The following is a 16,893-nucleotide window of genomic DNA, read 5'->3' as shown; positions in this document are numbered from 1 at the left end:
CATGGATAATGCCCCGGCACACCCTTCGTACTTGGCTGACTGCAGTGAACATGACTTCATTCAGTTCAAGTTCCTTCCACCCAACACGACCTCTGTTCTCCAGCCCATGGACCAACAAGTCATTAGCAATTTTAAGAAATTATATACGAAGGCGCTCTTCTCCAGATGCTTCCGTGTAACTGAAGAGACAAAATTAACCTTAAAAGAATTTTGGAAGAAGCACTTTAATGTTTTTCACTGCATAACCCTCATTGATAATGCATGGACTGAAGTTACATACCGCACACTTAAATTGCGTGGCGGACTTTGGCCCCAGTGCATAAACTGTCAGTGACTTTGAGGGCTTCGATGCAGAGATTGTGCAAGAAATTGTGTCCATGGGCAACAGTATGGGTCTACAAGTCAACAACGAAGATGTTGAAGAATTGGTCGCTAAACATTCAGAAGATTTGACTGCGGACGGAACTTGTTCAACTCCACAAAAGCAGCAGGAGCAACTTGCTCGGGAGCAAATCAACTGACGAAGAGGAGGATGGGGAGGAAGCTACAGATGTCAGCAGTGATGTGATAAAAGCTGCATTGGAAAAGTGGAATGATGTCCAGTGCTTCCTTGAATTGTATCATCCGGACAAAATTGTTACGAACAGGATCGTGAATATGCTAAATGAAAATTTAATGAGCCATTTCAGAAGAGTTATGAAGGAAGGAAAAGGCAACAGACATTGGATAAGTTTGTGATTAAAAGTTCACCAAAAAAACCTAGAAGAGTTGAATCTCCGGAACGAGATCTCCCCGACCTGGATGGGGGAGGGTCTCCTTCCGCACAATAACCTCCTTCCCCACCCACCACCCTCCTCTTCTCTTGTCCGTCAAGCCAGAAGTTCTCGCCAGTCATAGTAAGTGTTCACTTAACAAACGTTTTTATAGTGTTAGTTTACCATTTTAAATTATATTATTAGATATATTAAGGATTTTTACACTGACTTTTACATTATCTGTGTAAAATAAGGCAAAATATACATAATATATATATTGGTTCGTAGGGGTCGACAACCAATTAATATTATTCCATTAAACCTTATCGGGAAATTAGCTCCGAGTCACGAACAATTTCGAACACGACCAAGGTCTAGGAACGGGATTGTGTTCGTGATTCAAGGGTCTACTGTATATATATATATATATATATATATATATAATATATATATATCTATATTATATATATATATATATATATTTATATATATATATATATATATATATATATATAATACACATGATATATATATAACATGTACTATATATATATATATATAATATGATAATATATATAATAGATATATATATATTATATATATATATATATATATACATGTATATATATATACATATGTATATATATATATATATATATATATATATATATATATATATATATATATATATATATATATCTATATATAAAGGTGAATAACTCGAAAAATTAGACAAAGATGAGGAGACACTCCAAGTCAAAGACCTGATAAAAGAATAGAAAAAACAAACAAAACTAAGTACATCAACCAGGTGAACAAAAGTTCAAAAAATAAAGATAATATAACTATGTACTTAAAAAAACGTATACTTATACTTGCTACCAATACCCAAACATTCTGTTGTTGAGAAAGCATACTTAATAATGTGATTACTAGCACCTCAATAACCAAACCAGGATTAAAATTGGATAAATTGTTCATATGTTTAAAAAAAAAAGTAGAAGTGAGTAAGGTTTGAGAGCTTAATCAACTTGAAAAACATCTTGAAGGGAAATTAGCATATGAGGCAGTCTGTTAAAGTTGACAAAGTCCTGCAAACTGAAAAAATAAAGTAGGTGGTTGCAGTGAACCTGTAGGATGAAGCAGCACGAGAGGGAGTATTAATATTCCACCGGTTTCTTCTACACCAAAGAATGCATGGTCTGAGAGATTCGAAGACTATGCTTGTAGGCTGTGTATCAATGATGTGTTTTTGTGAAACAAATTTCTATGAATAATTAACCAGTACTTCCAAGGTATTTGTTCCTTATATTCTATTTTCCACCAAATATTTAGTGCAACCAAGAGTAAATAGCAATTGAATACTATATTATCTATATTATCTATCTTGGCTGAGCATCTTCCTCTACTTACCCCTGGTGATGTAGCAACAACACGGTAGGGGAAGAGGAACAGGTCTAGTCCAACAGTTTGGAAAATGTTCTTGAAGATTGTGATCACCTGTAGAGCTAACATATCCTGTCGCACATCATCGCCCACCTACAGTTAATAGAAGAATGGATGGTCATAAATTTTTTCATACCACAATAAAATGTTCCACAATAAAATATCAAACAAAAAATCTGGTAATTTTATATAACAAGCTGGGTATGGATTATATTACTAAAAAAGTTTAACCTTTACAGGAACGCAAAGTTTTTATTCATGCTGAGACCATCAAATACCACATATAATAATGATACAGTGGACCCCCCCGTATTCGTGTTCTCCGGATTCGCGGACTTCTCTCTGGAACGTTTCCCCGCATTATTCGTGGTATTTTTCTATGAGAAATATCCGTAAATTCCTGGTTTTATTTATCAATTTCATCATAAAATGCCCTTTTTGTGATAAAGCTATTAAAAAACCAGGTATACAAAGTTTTAGTGGGTTTTTCTTGAGTTTTAACTAACAAAACAGGAGGTTTTAAGCATTTTTATAGGGGTTCCAACTATTCGCAGGTTCTAACTATTCATGGGGGGGTCTGGTACGCATCCCCCGCGAATACGGGGGGGACCACTGTATATGTTCTTGATTATATTTTTAGGCACCTAGAATTTACCCAAATTTTGCAAATTTACCATATACAGTTGATCCTCAGATTTGTGGACTCAGCAATTCGTTGGATTTTCTGAGGAACCTATCTATAAATTACTTGCAGGAAAACTCACCGATTTGCAGATTAGTAGAGAAATATCTTTTAGTACAGCAATATTCTATATTTTCATATTATCTTAGTGACTAACTACTGTATTGTCTGTACATAGATAAAACAGTAATGATTTGCAGTTCTAATTTTCAAATACTATTAATATTAACTTTAATAAGATTAACAAATAACATTGAATATTAAAAATAATAATTCTCTCTCCCTCTCTCTCTCTTAATGAGATGAGAGAATTTTTATGCATATATAATATGTATGCTTATTTGTTTTGTATGTTGAACAAATAATTTGCTAATTATCAAATATTAACCCTTAAACGCCGACTGGACGTATTTTACGTCGACATTTTTTGTCTCTCGGGTGCCGACTGGACGTATTTTTACGTTCGACATACAAAAAGTTTTTTAAAAAATTCGCGGGAAAAATACTTTTAGGCCTACCCAGCCGAAAAACTCTTTTTGAATCACGCGCCTTGGGGGATGCTGGGAGTTCACGGATCAAGGTGTTGTTTTGTTTACAATCGTTACGCAGGCGCGCAAGCGCGAATTTCTTTCTTGCCGCACTAAAAAGTATCGTGACACATCTCGGAAATATTTCGGTCACTTTGACATAATTTTTTTCCCATTTTAAATTAGCGTTTACATAGAGTATTATATATGAAAATGTTGCGCATTTTTATGTAAAATACAACAAAAAAAATACTCATGATTGTAGCTTTATCAGTTTTTAAGATATTTTTCATATAAATAACGATAAGTGCCAAAATTTCAACCTTCGGTCAACTTTGACTCTACCGAAAAATAATGTCGAAAACGCAATGTAAGCTAAAACTCTATATTTAAGTAATATTCAATCATTTAACTTAATTTGCAACTAATTGGAAGTCTCTAGCACCAATATTTCGATTTTATGGGGTGATTTATGAAAAAAACTTTTTCCTTACGTCCGCGCGCGGTAACTCTTCCGAAAATAATCATACATGCGATTGTGTAATGTTTGCACCATTTTTAAATTAGCCGTTACATAAAGTTTTATATATGAAAAATGTGCGCAATTTCATCAGCACAATACAACTAAAAAACAACCCATGGTTGTAGCTTTACAATTTTGAAAATATTTTCATATAAAAATGATAAGTGACAAATTTTCAACCTTCGTTCGGTCAATTTTGACTCTACCGAAATGGTCGAAAAACGCAATGTAAGCTAAAAGCTTATATTCTAGTAATATTCAAGCATTTAACCTTCATTTTGCAACAAATTGGAAGTCTCTAGCACAATATTTCGATTTATGGTGAATTTATGAAAAAAATAACATTTTTTCTTACTTCCGCGCGGTAACTCTTCGAAAAAAAATCATACGTGCGATTGTGGTAATGTTTGCACCATTTTAAATAACCGTTTACATAGCGTTTTATATATGAAAATGTGCGCAATTTCATGTATAATACAAACAATAAATAGTTGAAGGTTGTAGCTATTCTCATTTTCGAAAATATTTTGCATATAAATCACGTAAAATAGAAAAAAAAAAACCACGTTCTCGGTCAAATTTGACTTACCGAAATGGTCGAAAAACGCAATTGTAGATAAAACTCTAACAGTCTAGTAATATTCAGTCATTTATCTTCATCGTGAAACAAATCGAAGTCTCTAGCACAATATTTAAATTTATGGTGAATTTTTAAAAAAAAACTTTCCTTCCCCTCCGCGCGCGGATTCTCCGCCACAAATCTCCGAAATGCGTAAGTCCCATTCTCGGAATATTTGCTCCGTTTCATATTAGGCATTTCATAGAGTTTTATATATGAAAATGTGCGCAATTTCATGTAGAATAAAACGAAAAATATTTTGAAAGTTGTAGCTTTTCTTATTTCCGAAATAATTGCATATAAAAAAGAAAATATCTATATAAAAAATTCGACATTCGGTCAACTTTAGCTCGTCAGATATGGTCGAAAACTGCATTTGTAAGCTAATATTCTTACAGTATAGTAATATTCAATCATTTGTCTTCATTCTGAAACATATTGGAAGTCTCTAGGACAATATTTAGATTTATGGTGAATTTTTGAAAAAAATATGTGTTTACGTAAGCGCGTTACGAATTCATGCATTATTTTGTGATAATATTTTCTCTGTGTTGCTTTTATTCGTTTTACAATTTGTTATATATCAAAATGATTGAAATTTTAGTGTACATTACACGAAAAAAAAAAGTAACTTGTTACCTTCAAACGTTTTGCGCACAGCGCGATTTGAATACAATTATATATGAAATTTCGTTTTTGCGCTATCATATATCGCATTATATATATGATAAATGATAATTTTTTTCATTTTTTTGCTGGTGGTTGCAATACTAAACTTCAAGCAATGAGAAAAAAAGGAGCCAAAAATGAACTCTTAATCTTGAAAACTAAGCGCGCTGTGATTTTTTGAAAAAAATATTTTTTCTGCTTACGCGCTCTCTCTCAAACCCCTCCGGCACACGGGAGTCATTTTTTTATTTACCGCTCCGGCGTTTAAGGGTTAACATTAATGTAAACAGCAAAATACAGGCAGTCCCTAGTTATGGGGGGGGACCTTCTGTTCTCTCTCTCTCTCTCTCTCTCTCTCTCTCTCTCTCTTCTCTCTCTCTCTCTCTCTGTGTCACTGAGATGAGAGAAGTTTTATGTGCACATATACTACTTGTTTGCTTTGCATGATAAACAAATGATTTACCTAATAATAATAAGTAGTAATTTTCAAATATTAGAGATTAAACAATAATAACTTCATATTCCATGCTTCATACATGTATATGTATACTGTATATATTTTTCTTTTTTATTGCTAATTTAATCCTCAAAATCCTAAATTAAAAGAAACAAAAATATTTATAAAATTTAGCTTCATGCAAAATATGTCATTTGCTCTAACATTGGCTAATCACCATGGCGCCATATCTGTCAAAATGTTTTTTATCATATCAATTGTCTCAACTGTCTTGAAAAAGTAGGATAATAATTTCACCTAAGATTTACTCATGCAGTACTTTGTCAATATCTTTTATTCCTATACAAAAAATAATTCTTGAATCATGGAGAGTATATATGTTATTTCACTGATACATAATGAAAAATGGCTCTTGCATTTACAAACACATTTGCAAAAACATTTGATAATGCAATCATCTCAGTGAACAAAACACTTTCTACTGAATTATGTATATCTATACAGATAAACTCCTAAGATATGCAATCTTTTACAATGGCTTTCAAAACCATAACTGAAACTAATGCTTTCACTAGTTGCTATTTTGTGAGGTAGAATATGTCAACCACTGATAAAGGAGTATTCTATTGACACAGCCAAGTCACCAAAGTTTCTCAAATACACAGCAGGGTGCCAGTTTCGGAAAAGGCCACGAGCATGACTTTTATAAGGGTTAAGGTATGACAAAATTTATAGAAAAACCATGTCTTACCTTGAAAATAGCCGCTTGCCAAACTAGAGGACCAATGCTTGCACTAATTTCTTGACCTAAACTTACAACCATTCCTTGCTTCTCTAACTCTTTAATTCCACAGCGACGGACCTGGAATCTTGCTAGATATGGGGCTTTGGCAGCGCTGGAAAGAAAAATAAATGCCTTTCTTAAACAATAAAAATTACCTTGCATTTTACTTTTTCTCTGTATAACCCTATAGTTCAAAAAATGGTAATGTGAAAATTAACTGCTACTCTAATTTAGGAAAACCAACAAATATAGAAAATCTTCTAGCAAATATAAATGGTACATATGAGAGATGAAATACTGTACAATTCCAAGATTCATTACAACCTTCTCACCTTTGCATAGGTGTGCCACTCTTACGATCAATATCAACGATGACAGCCTCTGGGTTTGAAGGTAAATAACAACCAGGTTGCACTTCTATATCTCTTAGGGCATCAAGGCAAGCTTTCTTCCTCTCTGGACCTATGGGGAAAAAATTCATAATTAAAGAGAAATCACAATACCTTAACAACAAATTTGTGCATTGAATGTAAATCCCACATACCAATCCACAAGTCAAAGAAAAGGATCATGTGGCTCAGGCAGGTTAGTGCATGTGTCTACAGCACCTCAGGCCTTCAGTAATTAATTCAATCACTGTTCAAGTAGTCTGGTCCAGCTAGAATAAGGCTGTGAGTTCAGGAAGATGGTAATTCATTTAAAGAATTAATGGGTTTGTGATGAAAAAGTGAATCTTGTTTTGAAGAAAGTTTTCTTGTTTCATCTCAAAATTATTTTAACATAGCCTAATAAGCAACATAGGAAGAGAGGCCTGCCTAACTGCTATCATATAACTCTGGGTATGCAACATATCTCATGATAATCAAATAAAAATGAAAAAAACTTAATAATTCACATAAAGTCTTACCAAACTACTGCATCTGAAAATAGCTGATCAAAATATACACACATAATATATCTTGGGGAAAAATGAAGAGCTACTGAGTACTTTATTCTCCAACTCAAGTTACCAAGAATAATGACCAAGGCAAGAACTTACTACTGAACACCTACAAAACTTATTATCATTTAACACCTAATATTTTAATATCAGCATAAATATTTCAACAAAAACATCTCCAATATCAGTTAAAGAAAATAATCAGTCCCTAACCAGAAACCAAATTTTAACTAGCAAATGGGTCTTGATACTTAGAAACAAAACTTGTTTCAAACAGAGAGAACAGAATCAATGAACACAAATTAAGAATTATGGGGCCTAATGAGCTCAGCATTGGTGAACAAAAATACAAAAAGGAGTACATACAGAGCTTCTGAAGCTAATGAGGTAAAATTTTATTGAAGAGTTTTAACCCTCAATGCTATTCATAAAATCAAGCAGGAGTTCTCAGAAACTCTTATTAGAGTAACTAATGTTATTTCCTGTATAATAAGATTTTCATCTTGGGCTCTGTTGTCTACCATGACAACATAATCAACTGCAGTTAGTTCTAACAGTCCTGTCTTTTCTTTGTGAGGTTCACTATCACACTATTTTCTTAGAGTTATGTTCCAAGTAATGTATTTGAACTGTTTGAAGCTCAGAGGTTCAAATTAAGGCAAAATGCATATTTATTAAACAAGATCAAATGAGTCTTTTTTTCATAGTTTTAACTTTGATCCCATTTGTTTTCCCTTGTTATTTCCTTTACAGAGTTTATTCTTTACTTTTTGAATTCTTTATCTGCACTGGGCCGCTCTCTCTATTGGAGCCCTTGGGCTTGTAGCATCCTGCTTTTCCAAATTGTACTGAAGCTTGGATGATGACAATCAAATGAAAATTGGGAAATTACATTTCAAAAATATATATGTATTATACATAAACTGGAAAACACATGGTAATCTTGAACAACTCCAAAGGTCTGGAAATCTCTCCAGAAGTCAGCTAGTTGGCAGACACACAAAGAATTACATATTCAACTAACTTTTAAGGACCCAAGGGACAACATGAGCAACCACTAACATACATGGACTACTTGACCTCCTTCTACAAGTGAATCAGCGAGTCAAGGATTTGCAAAGGAAACACAAACAGGCTATGGTAAAGTTATAGGTTTGTGATGAAACAAATTACCATATATATATACTCATGTATCTAGTGACTTTTGAAGACCTAATTTTGGAGCTAATTTTAAGGGGGTCGCATCATACACAAGATATAAAATTAGAGTATGTAATATTCGTATATTAGTATCGTATGATAACATACAAACAATGAATATGTATCTTTTCCATGGATCTTTTAAAAAGTTATACTTTACTTCCCTACATCCAATCATATTGTATGTATTTTTATATTACTATTGTATTACAAAATAAAAACATAGCAATCAATATTCTGGTTTGACATCAGCTGAGTGCAATTGTGAGGTAAGTTTATTTTGCTGTATTGCACTTAAATTAGAGCGATTGTCTTGTTTCTAGTTAGCGTAAATGAATCTCTAGATAGTCTATTGATATGGGACAATGTTATTTTATGTTATACAAAGAATTTTTAAGTAGAAATATCATTTGAATATGTATCATGAACAAAATATAATTTTTTTTTTGTTAGTAGATGGAATTGAGGGCATGTTTATTATATAACAAAATTCAACAGATTGCTTTCGATATTCACTTGATTTCATCAGAATACTACGAGCTAAACATATTTATCTTTTATCGCAGTGAAAACAGTAAAATGTGTTCTTTCATGCCAAATAGTTTGATTAAAACACATTTCTCTCAAATTTTGTATATGGTCAAGTTTGATGGTACTATACCAAAGTTTGTGGGAGTTTCATATTATGTTGCCGACGCTTCAGCTACAACTTGCAGCTTAGCGAATAAGGATATAGTAATGTAAAATTATATCAGTCCTATTCTACTTAACGTCTTTTGTAATGTAACTACAGTAATTTTTTACTACTGTATGATGGTTGAAATGCAAGCAAAACCGCTGTTGTTATCATATTTGGTTGTTCATAGCTAATCAGTTTTTTCTGGCTGTATGTGTTTACACAACAAACATAATACGTATTACTAACAATACTTATAGCATTCTCTTTTACTTTTTTTAACTTAACTAGAAGATGGGATGGATAAAGAGATGGAGGACAAGGGGTTAGCCTAACTAGAAAATGGGATAGATAAAGAGGAGGAAAAGTGGTTAGCCTGTTGTAATTTGGTCTCAAAAACTGAACTCACATGATACACGAGATACATGGTCAATTCCTTTTTTAGGGGTGAAAATTTGGGGGGGGGGTTACATGATATGCAAGATCCTGTTTTACATTAGTATATACAGTAAGTTTATTATTAAGTTAAAAAGAATGATTCATCTCCTAAATTTTGTTCACAAAAACTTCAAATACAACTGTAAAAATATTGCAAAACAAAGCAAGAATTTAAAGAAAATGAAGTTCTTTACAGTTTGCTTGTTAAATTTCATGAATAAGAAAAACTAACATACAAATATACAAAATCTCAACCTTTTGGATATGGCTTGATGATGGCTGATATATTAGTGACTTTGCCAAAGAAGTCAAACTCCCTCTCATAAAATTGTTTGGCATGCCCAGATAAAGATGACAGAAGGGACTTCTCCAGATTTTCAAAAACTTCATACAAATCAGCTGAAACAAAGAACCATATCTATTACATTTAAAACACCAAGGAAATCAAATGACATCATTTACTATACTATTTTACAATATATACTGGACACATGCACTACATATATGTAGATATGAAACTTTTGCAATAGGCTAGACTGAGAAAAATCAATAAAGCAAACATAATAATGGATTTTTTTCCTTCCACTTCAAGAAAAATGCCTCTTGACCTGCAATAAAGATTACAACTGAAACTCAGAAGTAATTTAAGGATGAGCATGTTTAACACAAGCCCACTAGAATTGGCCAGAATAGAAATACATTTAGTACATCATGGCCCACAGATATGGCATGCATCTGAGCACAAAATAGACATGAAAAAATGAATGTCTGAATTCTAGAAATTTATTAGTCTGAAGCAATAGTTGTAAAGAATCAAACAGTTTTTTTTTTAATTAGACTTGACAACTGTTTAGAACCTTTCATTGCCTATAAGTACTTAATACAGGAACATTATTTCTCTCTAATTATTAACATTTTCTTTTAAAAATATTAGCCATTAAAAAGCAAATCTTACCATCCTTCTCATGCCCTTCTTCATCTCTGAACTTGTTGGTTTGCATATTCCAAATCAACTGATGACAGAGCAGTTGAGATTTCTTGCCTGCTACTTTGATCACTTCATTAACATATCCCATCTGCAAAAGCAACAGCACTTCTGTTACTTAACGTAAAAAATATAAGATTATTTCATCGCAACCCAATTAATAATATATGTGTATGAAATTCCATGTCCTGAGATTTGTAAGTTCAATGCATAGGTGCCAGTATGATCTACAGGTGAGAATTAAATTCAGTTTAGTTTTTTCATGAAGCTGCTGTCAGAAAACAGCTCAGTCTTCCCAAGATTATTTATTCCAGAGGATAACCACTTTTAGGAACCTGCTGAATACTCCTTACAAGCCCTTTCAGTAAGCCTCTCTGGTATATTCTTTATCTATTAACTATTACATCCTTTTACATAATCTTAATTACATTGCTGAATGGCAACCACCATTACATGGGAGATTTTCATACTATGACTGTACACACTTTACAGCTGTACTTGAAGACACTGAACTGAAAACAAAATATTTTTAACATTCACCTCAGAATATAGATGTTTACTTACTGTGTCATATCTGAGAGCCTGAGTTATCTGTGGAATGTAAAACAATAATGTATCCGGAGGATAACTTGAGAGGACTCTCACTGCATATTGGGCAGTCAGTGGATGGGGTGGGAACTGTCTTGAGAAATAAGCCAATGCTTTGACTGGTGGTACTGGAGCCCAGGTTAACATATAGCTCAACTGAAAGAAAAATTAGTAATGAAAGCTGTTTGAATATTTTATATAAAGATAACACTGAACAGTATACATGATAAAATATCAACATATAATAAAGGTGGTCCTGAAGTGTCAAAAAATGGTTAAAATAAAGCAGATCAGCAATACCTTCTCATAACTTACCTCTGGTATGTCAGCCAGAATGTTTTCTGAAGTTGCAAGGTACTGTAATGCCTCTGGTAAGTGAGTGACAGTGAGAGGGTTGTCCTTCACCAATTGACTGATTTCGTTTGTTAGTCCAGAAACATTGTGAATTCTGAAAACATAAAAAGCCTATAAAGTATGTAAAGTGATTTCCAACAACTTCAACTACCCACAGTAAGCTAAATCATATAAGCAATAGTTAGGACATAAACCAAACAACTTGTATTTATCGTAATTTTTTGGCCTAACCTTCTCAAGACAACACTGATTCAAATTCCTTCTACTACAAAGCTACATACATACTTGACAACCAATAATTTTATACATATTTATAATCAGCATTATCTGCTTCTAAACCAACACTTGGAGAATAGCTATAACTTCAAAATACACAATCAACTTTTACAAGTTTCTACTTGAATTATATAATTAAAGCCAAAACTGTATATCAAACCTACCTTAAAAATGATTTGTTAATACAAAACAATTACATAATCCCACACCAACCTTGAACCGTGAGGAACACATTTAGGTGTACAAAGTATAGCATTTCAAAGGGAACAGTTCCAGTGCATATGCTTAGACAACTCCTAGAACCACATGGGATACTATATTGCTATAAATGCTTTTATGAACCTTAATAGTGGTTAGATGCGGAGCCATTCTCTCAAGGACTCAGCAACATTACTGCATCTAGCGTGTCACTGACAAGATTTATTTTCACTGCATTTAAACTTCATAGAGCCACTCCATGCATTAACTTTCAGGACACAACCAAACAATGCTCTGTCGCTACTGTATGAGCCCTACCGTTCCTCTGTTTTACTTTTTGCAGTTTTTCTTTAATCAATTATATAACATCAGCCGTCACAGTTTTCGATTTGCTTTGCTTTGTTCAGAAGTTACATTTGTGTTTAACATTATGTGCATTTTTTTTAAAGATTTCATTCCCAGAGTCAATATACCTCAGTGTACTACTTCAACTAGCAGGGATGGTAAGCCCTGCAGGGCTTATATAATGATCTCCCTTTCCCCTACATCTATTCAAATTTATTCTGGTCTTCCACCTCATGTAGATAGGCAGTCCCCGGGTTACAATGGGGGTTCCGTTCTTGAGACGGGTCATAAGCTGAAATTCGTCGTAAGCTGGAACATCATCAAAAATCCTATGAAAACCTTACTTTTAATGCTTTAGGTGCATTAAAAATTATGTAAACTGCATTCTTATTGCATTTTTCATCATAAAACCTTCAATTATTGATTATTTTGCATTTTTGGTGTCTATATTTCTTCTGCCAGATCAACATTGTAGGCGTCATAACCGTGGAAATAATTTCTGATGAATATAACTGAAAAGCGCCTTAACCTCGGAACGTTGAAAGCTGAACCAATCGTAACCCGGGGACTGCCTGTATATATATATTATATATATATATATATATATATATATATATATATATATAATATATATATATGTGTGTGTGTGTGTGTGTGTGTGTGTGTGATATATATAGTAATATATATATATATATATATATATATATACACACACACACACACACACACATATATATATATATACTATATAATATATATATATATATATATATATATATATATATATATAATGTGTGTATTAAAAGTATATATATTATTATAAATATTTATAATATATAATTATATATATATATAGATTATTATATCTATATATATATATATATATATATATATATATATATATATATATATCTATATATATATATAATAATATATAAAATATATAACACACACAACACACACATTATATATATAATATATTTAGATATATATATATATATATATATATATATAAATATTAAATATAAAAAAACACAGCAACCACAACACACAAAATATATATATATATTATATATATATATCTATATATATATAATAATATATATAATATATATATGATATATAAATGTAAATATTATTATATATTAGAATGATAGATGATATATATATAGATATTATATATATATATATAAAAATATAGAGTACACACACCACACACACATATATATATAGAGATATATAATAATATATATAGTTATAGAGATATCTAGAGTATAGTATAAAGATAATATATATATACACACACACACACACACACACACATATTATAGTATAATATAATATAATATATAGATACTATATAGTATGTACAATATAAATAAAATAGATTATTAAAGATATATAAGATATTATAGATATTATAGATATTATATATATAGATATACGTAGAGACATATATATATAATATATATATATCTATATGTAGCATATATATGTATATATATATACGTATATACATGATATTTATTTAACTTTTAAACTTATTTAGTTTTGTAATTTACTAATATGTATTTTGTATAAAAAGGCAAGGTTAGGGTAAAATAACTGATGGTCAGGAACGGAATTAATCCATTTTCAGTTTTTCTTATTTCTTATATTGATTCTTTCTGGAAATAATCGAATTTCGAACCTATTCTGGAACGAAATTATCGTCGAGAACCCGAGGGCTTACTGTATATTATATATATTATATATATACGTATTATATATATATAATATAAATATATATAATATATATATATTATATAATATATATACGTTATAATACGTAATATATATATATAATATTATTATAATATATATATATATTAATAAAAATAATTAATTATATATATAATAATTATATATAAACAACGGAGTATCCGCAAGACCTTTCTATTAAAATGAGTCTCATTGTAAAAACAGATTTGAATAAAATATAAAAATTATGACATCTAACTTGTATACTTTCAGAAATGAATAACATGGCTGTCCAATCCCACCTTGTCGGAAGATACACTGCTAGTGCTGGTGAGATACTCCAGGCTAAACTTGTATTGCCACTCCAAGATTTTGGACTACTTGAGACACCAGACAACCACTTAACAAGAGCTTCCTCTTGAGGTGTGGTTACTTCACCTCCTTGGCCTGTTGGTCTTGGAGGTTGCAGCCATACCTTTAATGTCTGAATTTCAACAGCCTGAAAACATGCCAAGTTACACATCATACAGCAGGTCAACAAAATTAAAAAAGAAAAGATAACCTTAGAATAAGATCTTAAAAGTCAGATCTTGTTAACTTGTTTTAAGAAAACTAAATAATTAATCCATTTCAACTAATCAGTTACTCTATAAGCTTAAACTTAATGAACACGTGGCAAAACCTTACCAAGAGAGACAATATCAATGCTCTTTTCTTCAAATAATCTTTGACATAAATGTCAGGATTAATCATTCTCTTGCTCCTTGTAGACCTTTTGGAAAGTGTAGAAGTGTTGGATGAAAGTGGCACTGTGTTAATCCAACCTGTATTGTTCATCACAAATTCACCTGAAGTGGAACGCAAATCAGATGCCATTGATGGGGAGAGAGATGTTCCTCCACTGTACTGGTAAGAAGTGAAATCTGCAAAAGTTAAAAAAGATAAATTTCTACAGAGCAACAATTTAGCAGACAGAGATATATAAAATGAGTCACTAAATTCAAATAGTGTAGACAAATATATTACTGAAGAAAAGACAATTGCTCTCCATTCATCACTGATAATTTAAGTGCTAACATCCACATAAAATAAAAATGAATCATCAACCATATCACTACATTATTGAATTTTCTCATACACAATATAATTTTAATCAGTGAAAAAAGACAGACCATTACCTCCAATTACACTTGTTTTGAGGTATTTCTTATCAGCATGTAATGCATTCCAAAAATGCAACAGAGCATTGATATCCTCCTGCAAGTGTGCTGGCCTCTGTGTTGGACAGCCCTTGGGAGCACAAAAATAATCAAGGCACGCACAGTAGATTCTTTCTCGAAGCACATTTTTACTTAAAGACTTGGGAATAGCATCACCTGAAAGGTTTTGAATATTTGAATCATGTACACATCAATTCAACCAAAAATGAACAGCAATATCAAGTATAAGAATAAACTGTATAAAAGATAGTGTAAAACAAACAGAATCTTTTAATATTTCATCAAATAATATATAATCAACAACGACAAAATAAAGTATAGAAAGTATAAGCATCTTAATAAACAGCACTGCATGTAGTAACCATAAACGACATCTACTATTTTAATATGTTTCATGTATTTTGCATAAGCAATTAACTTTTACAAAGACCCAACCCACTTCCAGGGAGGAATAGGTACAACATAGCTAAAGAGCTTTGTTTCTGCAGGTTAACGACAATACACGGTTGTGATATCTTCATTTGGTGAAGTATTCAGTGCTTTGGTAGCACTTTTTTCATAAGCTTAAATAGCTCCCTGATTTTGATTACCGACTGCTGCTTATCAAAATGAAACATTTTATTATCCCTTGAAATAAAATCATATCACACATCTCCCTAAAAATGGTAAAAAAAACAGGAAAATATGAATGAAGTCAGAAGTTTTCTGCATTGCTGCAATGTTGTTTTGTAAATGAGGTTCACCTGAGTATGGGGGTGATACAGGGAATGTCTGCATTCAAATCCCTGGACAATAGTAATTACCGTCTGATATTGTCAAGTGTGTTCACCATTCTAAATTTAAACACAAGGACTTCCTCAGAGGTATGCAGACTGGCAATATTGATTTCAGGAAATTTTACTAAATTGATTTCATTGGAATCGTTTACACATTCAGAGGGATGACAAGCAGTGACTGCACTTTACAATACCAGAATAAACCTTTTTCAACAAAAAGTTACAGTATGATAGGCTATACAAGTCATATTGGATATATAAATTGCTGAGAATTTTCTTAAGGAAATTATCTCCTTTAAAAATAACAATCATGAAAAATGACGTAAACCTATGAGGTCCTGTCTTTTTGTCGGTTTACACAGCTGATGATATTAAGATTATATGCCTATCTTATATTCAGTCGTTTTATTGTGGTTATTCTCGTTTTTGTTGGTACTGTTATGGTGCTTGTAGTGTTTTCACACATTTTTCATGTGGTATCCTAACATTACAGAATAAACATAGGCCTATTCATAAAATACTGGTGTAAAGAATTATCCGACTTCTCTTTTGATCTGAGAAAGAGAGAGAGAGAGAGAGAGAGAGAGAGAGAGAGAGAGAGAGAGAGAGAGAGAGAGAGAGAGAGAGAGAGAGAGAGAGACGAGAGAGAGAGAGAGAGCGAGAGAGAGAGAGAGAGAGAGAGAGAGAGAGAGAGA

At 31.9% G+C, this 16,893-nt stretch overlaps 1 protein-coding gene across 5 annotated transcripts in view; it reads right to left on the bottom strand.

Annotated features, from left to right (window-relative positions):
- LOC135205641 (phosphatidylinositol 4-kinase alpha-like) overlaps positions 1-16,893 on the bottom strand; it is a 259,138-nt gene that overhangs the window by 45,553 nt on the left and 196,692 nt on the right. For all 5 annotated transcript variants that reach the window (XM_064236454.1, XM_064236453.1, XM_064236456.1 and 2 more), the window contains 10 exons: positions 15,381-15,578; positions 14,890-15,125; positions 14,505-14,701; positions 11,605-11,737; positions 11,266-11,445; positions 10,672-10,792; positions 9,972-10,115; positions 6,795-6,924; positions 6,430-6,574; positions 2,169-2,294 (listed from right to left, as the gene is read on the bottom strand). In XM_064236454.1, the coding sequence (XP_064092524.1) occupies positions 2,169-2,294; positions 6,430-6,574; positions 6,795-6,924; positions 9,972-10,115; positions 10,672-10,792; positions 11,266-11,445; positions 11,605-11,737; positions 14,505-14,701; positions 14,890-15,125; positions 15,381-15,578 (1,610 nt within the window). The remainder of the gene's footprint in view (positions 1-2,168; positions 2,295-6,429; positions 6,575-6,794; positions 6,925-9,971; positions 10,116-10,671; positions 10,793-11,265; positions 11,446-11,604; positions 11,738-14,504; positions 14,702-14,889; positions 15,126-15,380; positions 15,579-16,893) is intronic.

This window comes from Macrobrachium nipponense, chromosome 24 (assembly GCF_015104395.2).
Source record: "Macrobrachium nipponense isolate FS-2020 chromosome 24, ASM1510439v2, whole genome shotgun sequence".
Taxonomy (NCBI): Eukaryota; Metazoa; Arthropoda; class Malacostraca; order Decapoda; family Palaemonidae; genus Macrobrachium; species Macrobrachium nipponense.
Note: the sequence above shows the minus strand (reverse complement) of the source record. Positions and strands in the feature narration are given on the sequence as shown.